At 38.5% G+C, this 13154-nt stretch overlaps 1 protein-coding gene across 1 annotated transcript in view; it reads right to left on the reverse strand.

Annotated features, from left to right (window-relative positions):
* LOC115440749 (ubiquitin carboxyl-terminal hydrolase 7) overlaps positions 1-9894 on the reverse strand; it is a 10713-nt gene extending 819 nt beyond the window's left edge. Inside the window, exons 1-11 of the mRNA XM_037447500.1 lie at positions 9766-9894; positions 8913-8985; positions 8519-8631; positions 7921-8127; positions 7178-7341; positions 6585-6844; positions 5671-5845; positions 3276-3468; positions 2880-3033; positions 2262-2395; positions 15-121 (exon numbers count right to left, since the gene is read on the reverse strand). Coding sequence (XP_037303397.1) covers positions 15-121; positions 2262-2395; positions 2880-3033; positions 3276-3468; positions 5671-5845; positions 6585-6844; positions 7178-7341; positions 7921-8127; positions 8519-8631; positions 8913-8981 — 1576 coding nt within the window. The 5' untranslated portion in view covers positions 8982-8985; positions 9766-9894. The remainder of the gene's footprint in view (positions 1-14; positions 122-2261; positions 2396-2879; positions 3034-3275; positions 3469-5670; positions 5846-6584; positions 6845-7177; positions 7342-7920; positions 8128-8518; positions 8632-8912; positions 8986-9765) is intronic.
* Positions 9895-13154: the final 3260 nt, after the last annotated feature.

A 13154-nucleotide genomic window follows, 5' to 3' on the forward strand; every position in this document is an offset into this window, starting at 1 on the left:
GAGTTGATATTTACATGTTCTTACCATCTCGTAACGCATCTCGTCGGTGATCCGCTCGCACAGGTCGGCCGGTATGTCCGCCTCGGTCACGTCCTGGAGCACGTACTTCAGTTGCGATGTTCTGTAATTTGCGATATATTTATTAACCGACTTTGAAAATAGGGAGGAGGGTTCTCAATTCAACTGTTTTCTATAATAGCTTTTGCTCGTGGCTTCGCACACGTGAAGGAGTTTTCCGGGATAGTAGTAGCCTATAACCTTCTCAGTGCCTCAAACTATCCATACCAAATTTCATAAAAATCCGTTAGATTTTGAGAATATCGAGAACATACAGACAGAAAAGGTGACTTTTATAATATGTATAGATGTAGTTGAGTATTTAAGGACCTGATTTATGCTCGTGGAGCATCTTACTAGCTGAAAACGATCGTTGCGGACCTATCGATTTAGATTCATAACATTAGTATGTCTTAAAAATGTTGACTTCCACATTTTGCTTCGAATTAGCTGTACTTTAATTGTTAATTTTAGCGCTGATGCGTTTGCTAAGGGACAACTATGCTACGATTTCACGTGTAGGATGAGATGCCATAAAATATGTTTATGCATATTATGTAATGATACCATAGAAATGACTGAAAACCAATGTAAAAGTTAATGTATTTTCATTTCATACATAAATTAATCTTGTATTTTTATTGCCATTGTCTCCCAGTCAACCTTAAGGTGGTGCAGAGATAAACAAAGAAGGAGGTGCATCCAATAAATCTGTAGCGGTATACAAATACAACAATAAATATAAATAATATATTAAACGAAGACATAAAAAAATAATACTTATACATAAATGCCATACCACATACTATGTATGTATTATATTGAATTAAGGAGATGTCTCTTCCAATCCAGTCAGTATTAGTTGTAACCTCATTTTGAAAGTTAAACTTTAACATTGTAATCGCAAAGTGAATTAAAACGTCATCAAATCAAGTTAAAACAGCAACAAGTCCGTTCATATTTACTCAGTCGAAAATTATATATGCAAGTAAGAAGAGTGAGTGTGAGTACGTGCAAGATCCGAGCGTGTTTGCTTTCACGGCGACACTGCGACTCGACGAGCGGCGTGAAATGATTTAACACGCGGCTTGCGGGCTCAGTGCCGGAAACGGTTCAAGGAAATATGCGTGGAACCGTGTCATTTTATTTATTTAGATACGTTGACATATTTTTGACATTTAAATTTTTAAAGATACACAATTTGAAATATTATAACTACATTAAAGCCCTATGTCACAACTTCGGAGTAAATACTACGTACATCACGCCTTTATCCCCAAAGGCATAAGCAGAGGTGCAACCAGAGCATTTACTGTTGTGTGGTCCCACAATGTTATAGGAACTGAGCCTATCGCTATATCGGACACAAATTTCAGGCTCCGGGCTAATATTGAGTAGAAAAACCCAATATCACTTTACCCGACTTAGGATTCGAACCCAGGAACTGAGAGCCGTGTCGTTCTGAGCACGCAATACATCTACGCCACCGCAGAAGTCTAAATACATACTACTACGTATAAATACATGCTACTCGTCACATAAATGTATAAACCGACCAAATACAAATGTCAGAGTGCAATCTATGCTCCCAAATAAATGTTAATAAAATGAGCACTATTTACATTAGCTGTACGTATAATATAATAACCGTCAAATAAAATTTATTTGAATCTTGTGAAACAGGCCCTAAAGATACTAAAATTTACCTGAAACAGACCCTAAAATATTACTTTACACTTGAGTTGTGAGCTAATATAATAATATTATAATTTGTATCTCGTATTCCATATAATTTGCACAACACGTCGCAATCATTTTCATTATATAATAATAATAATATCAGCCCTGTGTTATATAAATGCCCACTGCTGAGCACGGGCCTCCTCTATTACTGAGAGGGATTAGGCCTTAGTCCACCACGCCGGCCTAGTGCGGATTGGTAGACTTCACCCACCTTCGAAATTCCTATAGAGAACTTCTCATATGTGCAGGTTTCCTCACGATGTTTTCCTTCACCGTTAAAGCGTACGATAATTCACAAAGAATACACACATGACTTTAGAAAAGTCAGAGGTGTGTGCCCTTGGGTCTTGAACCTGCGGACATTCGTCTTGGCAGTCCGTTCCACACCCAACTAGGCTATCGCCGCTTTTGATTGTTTTTTTTATTGATCGCTTTCATTATAACTCAGTGTACATACTCACTGTATATAAATCAGCATGTACGCGCTGGTGGCTTTCCTCGCTAGATGCGGCGCGTCCTCCTTTCCTCCGTAGTTGTACTCGATCGCCTCCTGCTTACTGCACCGGCTGACCACGTCGTCATCGAACTTGCACCACTACGATCAACATTTAATACTTCAATGATTGAAAATGATTTTGAAACTTTATTAAGTACCTACTAACACAGTCATGGTTACAAATGAGAGCCCTATGTTTGATAACTAGTTTCCACTAGCGAGTCAAATTTTTGGAAGAATAAAACACTTACAGCTTTAGAAAACCTCAATGATTGAAACAAACTATTTTTAAACCTTATTAAGAACCTACTAAAACAATACGGTAGAGCCCTAAGTTGGATGGCTAGTTTCCACCAGCGAGTCAAATTTTTGGAAGAATAAAGAAAGAACTTACAGCTTTAGAACTTGCGAATGCCATTATATTGAACTATCCAAGTCAGACCTTAGGGTACATGTTATAAGAAAAAATTAATATTTTAAGTTGTTAGAAAATATTTTATGATGTTTTAAAACAATATGGTCTGCAGCATTGTTGATACCAATGGTGTTTGACTCGTCAGACGAAGGTACTGCTATTGCCTACCTTGCCGTCCCCCTTGGGGTTGATGAACACGACGTAGTGCCCGCCGTGGTTGTCGCCCGAGTGCACCAGCACCGCGTGCAGCGTGTAGTGGGAGGGGGTCGACGGTATCTCTTGCAGGTACGGGTCCAGATTGATTTCTTCGTAGAATTCAAACCTAAACAAGATAAGGAATTAAAACTAATATTTTTTAACTTTCAAAAGGAGGTTGTTTATTTATTTAAGAACCTCCAAGAAAAGATACACGACATATAATAAAAACAATGGTGTATCATTACTACAAATTAAAAATGTGAAGTGCTCCTTCAATTATAGGAGACCACAGCATGCAAATTTATTATCGATTCTCTTGTATTGGATTCATTCGTCATCTGCTCAGTGACCACAAAATCTCCAAACCTGTCATTAAACTTGACCGAGGCGTCTCTCTGCGGATCGTACTGGAACCTCAGCAGGTGCAGGTGCAGCACTGGGGGGAACACGTCGAACCTCACGCCTTTCTCCGCCTCCTGTAGGCCGTGCTCGCCGGCGTCGTACTTGTTCTCGCCGTCTAGCGTCTCTGTGCTTATATAGTCTTTGAACGACTCGTATACTGTAATTTAAATGGATTGGTTAGAGAAATGTAAAGGAAAATTTGGGATTAAATATATTGGTAATCAAAGAATTTCGAAGGTATGTGATGTTTGCCAACGCGACCTAGGGTATAGGGGACTAAGGCCTAAATTCCCGTAGTGGTAGAAAAGGTTCGTATACTCCGCAGTGGGATATAATAAAAATCTAGTATAAATGTAATTTTTATTTCAATCTAAGCATTGATGCAATTTTGTGATTTGGCGGTTGGACAAAATGATTTATATTGCTTAAAATAACAGCCATTTTCAATAATTGCAATCTCAATTTTCAATCAGATTCTAAAATGAACCAATCAAAATAAATCATTTGTAAGCATGTCAAAAAAACTTCGCTCTCATTGGTCTATTTTTGGGATATCTCGAAAAAAGCATTGAGATTGTTTATTGAAAACGGTGTTTAATCAACGTATAAATTGCAACAATTTAATAATCCGTACAGGTTCAGCAGGTTTTCAGACAGAAGATTACCAAATAAAGCTAAGTTTGTGAGCTATCGCTAAAGAATACGGCCAAAGTTCAGAAAACACACTGTTTAAATACAAATCAAGACTATATTACGTACATCAAGATAATATCGCTATAATTGCAGCACTGCAGAGATTACATCCATTATGTTAATTGTAAACCAGTTATCTAATTGAGATTGCTATTAATCTTGGAATTGATTTAGATTCTGTTGTAAACGATTCAAACAACACTATGTACATTAATTATCATAGAACAATTATTAATGGAATAGGCAACGCATTAAAAACAATGTATATTTCCACTAAGAAGATGAAGCTGTAAGTAAAAATGTGTATAAGTATTGCAAACTTATTAATTATCTAGGGCAGGGGTTCGCCGTGAGTCGGTCCTCTAATTATTGGACATCACAAATATTGGCGTCAATTTTATATTGTGGTGTTTTAATTTTAGTTTCGATCAACCAAACCTGACTACTATTATTGTAGGTACCTATTTCGTAGGTATTTTCGACTGTCTTCTTCAAATAGCTAGGACAGGGCGCCGTGAAAAAATACTAAACTTGTAACTGCGCAGGATACAAAAGATTGGGAACCCCTGATCTAGGGCAAGGATTTACCTTTAATGGTTAACATCAGGGTGTTAAGCGAAATTAAGCCCAAAGATATATACATATACAATGCCATATTACTAGCGTGCCCGCATTATTTTGTCACGTGCTACCACTGGCACGCGCGCCAATGGTTCGCCATCCCTGGTCTACGGCTATGCTTTATATTTGGAAATATTATACAATAGTACCTATATTCAACATGATGCCCAACATAGATCAGTTGTTAGTTATAACTGTTTTGTTATAGTACAGAGTGACTACCTCGATGGCGTAGTTGTAATACACGGTACGAGCACGACTACCATGCTGAGGTAATTATAGTAGATAGGTTCGAATCCCGGGTTGCGCTAATATAATAGTGACTCGGTTTTCCTATCTTAAAAATTACTCAGTTGCAGCTCGAAGTCAGGATGTTGGCGGTGTGATACCTCCGCGCCTCCGGTCATGTCGGATTGGCATCTCACTGGACTATGAGAGTGAAGGAACAGAGAGTGCACCTGTGTATTGCGCACATATAACAATAATATCAGCCCTGTATTATATACTGTCCCACTGCTGAGCACGGGCCTCCTCTACTACTGAGAGGGATTAGTCCACCACGCTGGCCTAGTGCGGATTGGTAGACTTCACACACCTTCCAAATTCCTATAGAGAACTTCTCAGATGTGCAGGCTTCCTCACGATGATTTCCTTCACCGTTAAAGCGAACAATAAATTCACAAAGAATCACACATGATTTTTTTTTAGAAAAGACAGAGGTGTGTGCCCGTGGGATTTGAACCTGCGGACATTTGTTTTGGCAGTCCGTTCCACACCCAACTAGGCTATAGCCGCATCATTGCGCTCATACTTGTGAACTATAATATGTCCTGCGTACCTGGCTGATCTAGGTTGAGATTAGCCGCCGTGGCCGAAATTCGGCTAGCAAGGTATCATCATAGTAGAAAGTAAACAAGAGAGTTGTTCACCTGAGGTACATGATCGCCATTGCCGACGAATCTTGGCAATGTCAGAAAATGACTCGATGCGTTGTCTGCCTTTGAGGTATACTCTCTGTTCGTGAAGGTTTATCTGATTTACTTACTGTTATTCTTTCCTTTAACACTTAGTTGTATATCGTAGAACGTCTCCACCCTCGTGCTGCTGCAGTTAACGTTTTTACATTTGATAAAAGACGTCATTTTGCCTTCGAACAGCTTCGGAACGGTCCCCTCCACTACTGTTCCTTTCATTTTGTTTTCTAATTTGTCCAACAACACCTGCAAACGATTTTATAGTTTTAAACATGCCGGCATGATTGTGATGATTGGCAGGGCTAATAAACTCAACTCAATCAATCAACGCTGTCGGGCCTCCGCTTTACTTATGAGGTGCAGCTTTAATATAATAATAATATCAGCCCTGTATTATATATTTGCCCACTGCTGAGCACGGGCCTCCTCTACTACTGAGAGAGATTAGGCCTTAGTCTCCACGCTGGCCTAGTACGGATTGGTAGACTTCACACATCTTGAAATTCCTATAGAGAACTTCTCAGATGTGCAGGTTTCCTCACGATGTTTTCCTTCACCGTTAAAGCGAACGATAAATTCACAAAGAATACACACATGATCTTAGAAAAGTCAGAGGTGTGTGCCCTTGGGATTTGAACCTGCGGACATTCGTCTCGGCAGTCCGTTCCACACCCGACTAGGCTATCGCCGCTTTTGCAGCTTTACCGTGTCCATATAAAAAACTAATTATTCTTTTAAATTTAAGTAGTATCCTGTTAAATATTTAGGTGATGGAATAATCTTTTATACTTATTTCAACGATCATCTTATCGTAACATAAAGTAGAAAAATCCAAACATATTTGCCTTTAACGTACGCTACATGTAACGCAAACCATCAGGCGAAAAAATGCGCTCGTTTTTCATAGGTTTTGTGCGAAGTGCATTCGGGCGCCGTACACTAACGGCGAAAATAAGAATGCTCTATATCCTATTGTGAAACTTACTCTCAGGAATTCCTGTACATCATGTTGCATGAACGAGTCCAATGTTTCCCAGCCGAAACTCTTCGTCAGTTTTTTGGTAGCCACCGGTTTTTCCGAGAACTGGAGGTCGTAAAACACGCGTTGGAGGGCAAAGGCTACAGATCTGGAGCTGTCGTCTCCCACTGTGGGTATCTTGTACACAGCCTTACGTAATACGTTTGTGAAGAAGAGCGTCTGAAGGAGTGAGTTCATGTAACACGTGGCGCCCTGGTTTTTGAGACCTGAAATTTGTCAATACTAACTGAATACATCATGTAATTCATGAATATATACATATAAAACAAAGTCCCCATTTCTGTCTGTATGTTATCGATTTTCTCAAAATCTACTGAACGAATTTTTGTTAAATTTGGTATGGAGATTAAAGACCCTGGGAAGGTTATAGGCTACTTTCTATCCCGGGAAAATATATACCGGGACTTTTATCCTAGAAAACTCCTTCGAACGGCTAAAGTCGCCAATAAACGCTAGTTATATATAAGTTTTCTTCTCTGAGAATAGTGCAGACTGCTATGTAAACTTGCCAAATAGCTTCAAAGCAACCTTAAACTCACCGACAAATCCCGTATGTTTCTTGGAATCCCACGACACGCCGTGTGGCGCCTCAGCCAATACGTGAGCCTCGATAGTAATGGAGTCGTCTTTCACAAAAGCATTCTCTGAATTCATCAAGTCCTCCCAAGAGATGAAGTGCGCGAAACCCCAGTCGTCCTCCTTGCTGTCGGAGATTTACTTTTGGTTTAGCTCGGTACAGTGCAATCACGTTTAGTAACTGACGTGCAAGTTTTAAAATTTTGTCAATTACAGTCGTATGTTTAAATTTACTGTCGCTAAAAAATAATTAAGGTACGATGCATCGGCGCCAAATTTATTATTTATATTTACGAGTAAACTGTCAATGTGTCGAACAATTTATGGGCTTTCAAAAGGATTTATTGATTGATCAATCTATGTTATTTGATTGTAATTTGGTTATTACATGTATTCATAAGACCATAATGTAAATAATCCAAACTTATTTACAGACATGTACTTTTTATCTCCGAAGGGGCAGGCGTAGGCACAACTGGAGCCTACTTTTCGCCGTGTGTATTCTGTCTTATGATGTGATAGGGGGTCAATCATATCGGACACAAATTTTAGGGATGATACTCAGTAGAACAACAAAATATCACTTTGCCCGCTCCGGGGATCGAACCTGAGACCTCAGCACTGCAGTCATACCGTAATAAAACTACGTCACCGAAGCAGTCGCACTTTTAAGAGAACAATAATACTTAGTGATGATAAAATGTACCAGTGATACATATGATGAAGTTTCCTACACAAATGAACACCATCTGACTTGTGTGAGAGGAGCTTGAGTTCCCCCAACCCGTAACAGGACCATCCTGGCGAGCTGCACTCTCCGTTACACTGCAGGAATATACCCAGGGCCTTCTGCTGCTGACGATCAGGCGTGGTCGTATGGCGGATTAAGACGAGGATCTTCCACGGCAGACATCTGATGTGAAAACATACTGATTGTCAAACAATTTAATATCATTGAATAGTAGGTAGACCCAATTCCTTTTTGAGAATGTTAAGACAGGGATGGAATATTTGTAAATGTCTTCCTAGAGCTTGATATTATAAGCTTGATATTATTAAATGGATTAAAATGGATAATGCTTATGGTGCTAAATTCTTGTATGATCTGGGAAAACGTAGCAAGAGACAGACGATAATTATAAATCATAATTTAACAGTATTACTACAGAAGAGGGCCGTCAACGACTGGATGCATAAAGCAGCAAACCGGGCTCTGGCGTAGCTTGGGAGAGACCTACATATGTGCAGGAGTGGACTGCAACGGGCTGATGATGATGGTGATCAGTATTATTAATATATGTCACCTGACGTAGCACGGGGGGGACAGCACCTGCTCTTTCAGCTGGCTGATGTTCTGTACGATGTATCTGAACGTCGCTTCTGGACGGGCGATGTCGTCATCTTCTTGTGAGATATCCTGCAAATGTAGTGGAGGATGATTTATTTGTGTTAGATAAATAAGGCTGGCCTGGGTAGAATGGTGTAAGCATGCTAATGATATAAACTTATATATTTCGTGAAATATAAGTCATACTGTGTAGGTATGATTATTATATTGAAACTTATTAAATCTATCTTTACTTCCACGAATTAAACACGGGAAGATGCATTCTTGTTCATATTTATAGGTTGATTGGGTTATGCATTTTATTAATGAGGTAAAAATATATGAAGGTTTACAAAATAATTGCAACTAACAGTGTTTGTCGGCGGTGCAGCTGTCGCGTTGTCGGCGCTGCCTGTTTCGATCATTTCAGCGGCAATCATGAAGCTGATAAAGAATTAACTATAAAAACAGGGCATTTAGACGAGATGCCTTTCTATAATCAATAATAGTAATACAACTATATGGGTATGACATAATATTATGTGAAATGACATTTCAGCGATAAGTCACGTAGTAAAACCGAACGAATAGAACAGAAAAAACTGCATATAGAAAGTAGCATAGAAGAGTTTGCAACTCGTCCAGGCCTCTGTTCATTGTTAAATTTCTTCTCATACGTGTAATGAAGTTTGCATTAACTTTACACGTGTTGTCGCTTTTAGATATTAAAACACGGAATAAACTCGGTACTGGACCTGTCTCTTGCCCAAAATCTGCCCTGATCTGGTAAGTTAGACTCCTTGACTTATCACCATAAATTCTGTTAAGTTTATAAGCTAAGTTTAGCTAGCATATTCTCGTAGAAATGCATTGTGCAAGAACTTTCCAATGCGTTTAAACTAGTTAATATTTTAATTAGTCTATACACATGCGACTCGCTGCAATTTTTGCAACCTTCAAAATTTGCAGAGGTCAGCTTGCCGTAATTGTTTACACGGTGAAGATCGCTTGCAGAAGTTAATTTATGCAAGTTTTCTTGCTACATTTCGCTTAGAGTCATGAGGATGGTGTAGATTCTAGGCAGGCTGTCTAAAGCATGATGCTGTGATAAGCAAAGATGCAGTGTTTGTTTATAGGTTACATTGTCGACGATAACACACAGATGAAGTAAACCTTATCGTGCGAAAGTAATTATTGCAATTTATTGTTTAAGACAATGCTTACCTTAAGTTAAAATGTTACACATAATGGATCATATCAAAATAAATAAAAAATAATTTTGTGATTTTTTTAGGTCGATGACATACGTCACCTAACGATTTTTGGTTGTCAAATTTGATCGTTCCAAGTTTAAATGTGATGACAGAAAAATAATAACACACATGTAAAGTTTGAACATGCTAAAGGAGTCCATTTGATCTGCGGTTTGGTATCTATTGACAGTTAAAGTTACTTTTGGGTTATCGATCACAATGTAGAAATGTCGTCCTATTTTTGATAAAAAGGTCATTCTGTCGCCTTAACCTCAAAAGAAATGGAGCTTTAATCATAATTTAGTTCAGCAAAATCAAATTAAAATTAAAAAAGTAACAGGCCTACAATCTCTGAATACCTACGCCACAATATCTACTGGAACAAAGCTGAATTTCAGCCATATCTCGTTTCAGTGGCCTATTTACTTTATAATTGGAGTTGGTTTAGCAGGCTCTGGATACCGGAAATTAATTAAATCTCCCAGTCATCTTGTGACGACATTATTCTCAGTTCTAAGATTGACATTAGAAGTTAATTAAACTTGTTGACGTTTTAAACCTAACAACACTCTTGTTTAAGACGTGTAGCTATTTGTAGATATTTTTTTAATAGATTATTAGTTCGCATTTCCTTATTCAACCCGTATAGTGGTGAAATAAAAAAAAAATGTCTTCTTTATTTTGTATCAGGTATTACTTCGCATACATTAAGTGCAGTGAATCTGTTTTTTAGAAATTTGGAGGTAAACCTGGACATGGCCACCTTCGTCGCTTGAATTACTGCGAGCACACAAGCACAATCAAACCGATATATATATATTTTTATTTCTTTGAATGACGAGACGAGTTTGTCTTTCGCCTGATGGTTAGCGATGATATACGACTACCCCTAAACAATAGAAACACTATCCAACACCTTGAATTACAAAGCATTGCTTGGTATTCCACTGCGCTCGCCATCCTGAGACGTGAGATGTTAAGTCTCATTATGTCCAGCAGTTACACTGTCAACAATATTCTTCAAACCGGAACACAACAGTGACTACACACTGCTACTTGGAGGCAGAAAAATACATTGCGGTGGTACCTACCCAGGCGGACTCTCACATATGAAAGACCTACCACCAGTAAATATATAAAACAAAACCAATAGTCCATTACAATCGAAACAGTAATTATAAGTTGTGAATAACAATGGGAAGCGGTAATGTCGGCCGACGGGCTCCGATCACGCATTAGAGCTGCGTTTACTCCATTAAGGTAAATGGTATCCACGCACCGCAGTTACGAATCATTAGCGGCGTATAATTTGCAATACCGTTGGGGATATGTTTCTTTTGACGTTTGTGTCATGATTTTAATGGTGTCGATTTTTGTGGCATGAAAAACTGGTCTTCTAGGGTCTTTTGTGATTGGATAGTAAAGTGTACTGTAGCTCTGTCTTAAGTGTTAACCTCTTTGAGGAGGTTTTTTTATACGTGCACAACGTAGTGACCCCAGTGCAGCTGATGGTAAGAGGGGTCCCCTCGACAGTCGACACAATTATGCCGGCCTGTTGGAACCGGTTAAACACAGGCTGATCCCGAATCGCGACATACTTACTATGGCGGGTTTTAACAACTTGTGTTCGGTGTTTGCCGCCCGCGCGGATATAGAATATATCCTACCACTAGCAAAGTACAACTATACACTGACCTTTTCATGGAGAGGTAGACTATAGTGCATTTAGTATTTGACAAAACTATTATGCATCCCTTTATGATAGGGTTGCAAATTGCACTCGGGCTTTTCATTTCGTTTAATCGAAAAACTTAGACATAAATAAAAATAATTTTAACAAAAAATTAAACCGCCTTCAAACACCACTCAAAATCAAAAAATAATTTTACATAACAGTTATATACTGATTACTAATTTTGGAGTCGGTGCCTAATTAAAATTGTTAGCTAAGCTAGATAGATACATGAAGAAATATACGAAAACAAAGTGCTGCCAGCCCTGCAGCATTTACGTCGAATTGATAACCTCCTCCTTTTTTTGAAGTCGGTTTAAAAATGCTATTGGTCTATAAAAACGATTAACAAATCACCTATTTTTCCTCAACGATACTTTGCCAGCGGATTAAGAAGTTCCCAGTATTAATTGAAACAAGGCACGGGCTGTTATTCAATTAATGCTAATCATTTGAGATGGTGCGGTCAGTGGGATTTCAATCGACGGGGATTAATTGCGGATTGACGTGGGTATTATGTCCTATTCGAGACTTGTTTCGAACATTTGGATTTGAGTGACAGGGATTCCAAATTCAAATCAACTGGATAGTTTATTGACGGTTGGGTGTTGCTTACTGAACTGAGGTCCGAACGTGTTATTTTACCTTTCCTCTGTCTACATATAGTGTGCTGTGCAGTGGTTGGATATATGGGTTATTGTATTTTTAAAGGTTGAGTTTTACGTTTTGTTAATTTTAATGTATTTATATGTTTTCCATATTATATAAGTGTAACATATATTTAATTGGTAATCAAAGATTTAGTGTCAGGAGGGCCAGTGAACCTGGCCCTCCCATAGAAAATCAGCGCTGCAGTATTGTTTAGATTGCACTGCTAGACGGTTTCTTTTGTTGGCACAATATTATAATATTTGTTTGTTACATTTTGAATATTAAAACTTGTAAATGTTTGTCTCAATAATAAAAACCTTCTTCCTTCTGAACTGAGGTTGATGAAGACGATTACCTTTGCTTGCAGTACCTGAAAACTATGATACATCTACTGCGAAACGCGCATTTTTGATACACCTACATAGGTACCTGCTCTTGGTGGTTTTACAGAGCTTAACAATAAAAACCTTCTTTCTTTATAAACTAAAATTATGAAGACCATGCTTGCAGTAGCTGACAACGATTGTATACCTTCTGCGGAACGCACGTTTTTGATACACCTACATAGGTACCTGCTCTTGGTGGTTTTACAGAGCTTAACAATAAAAACCTTCTTTCTTTATAAACTAAAATTATGAAGAACATGCTTGCAGTAGCTGACAACGATTGTATACCTTCTGCGGAACGCACGTTTTTGATACACCTACATAGGTATCTGCTCTTGGTGGTTTTACAGAGCTTAACAATAAAAACCTTCCTTCTTTATAAACTAAAATTATGAAGACCATGCTTGTAGTAGCTGACAACGATTGTATACCTTCTGCGGAACGCACGTTTTTGATATACACACTCTTGGTGGATTTTTAGCGCTCATTTGTTTGTATACAAAAGGGCATAGTTCTGACTGCAATACTTGTTGGTTGCATCTGAAGCGCGTCGTCAGTACGTTTACAAAATGGAGTGTTTATAGACTAGTA

This window comes from Manduca sexta, chromosome 6, assembly GCF_014839805.1.
Source record: "Manduca sexta isolate Smith_Timp_Sample1 chromosome 6, JHU_Msex_v1.0, whole genome shotgun sequence".
Lineage (NCBI taxonomy): Eukaryota > Metazoa > Arthropoda > Insecta > Lepidoptera > Sphingidae > Manduca > Manduca sexta.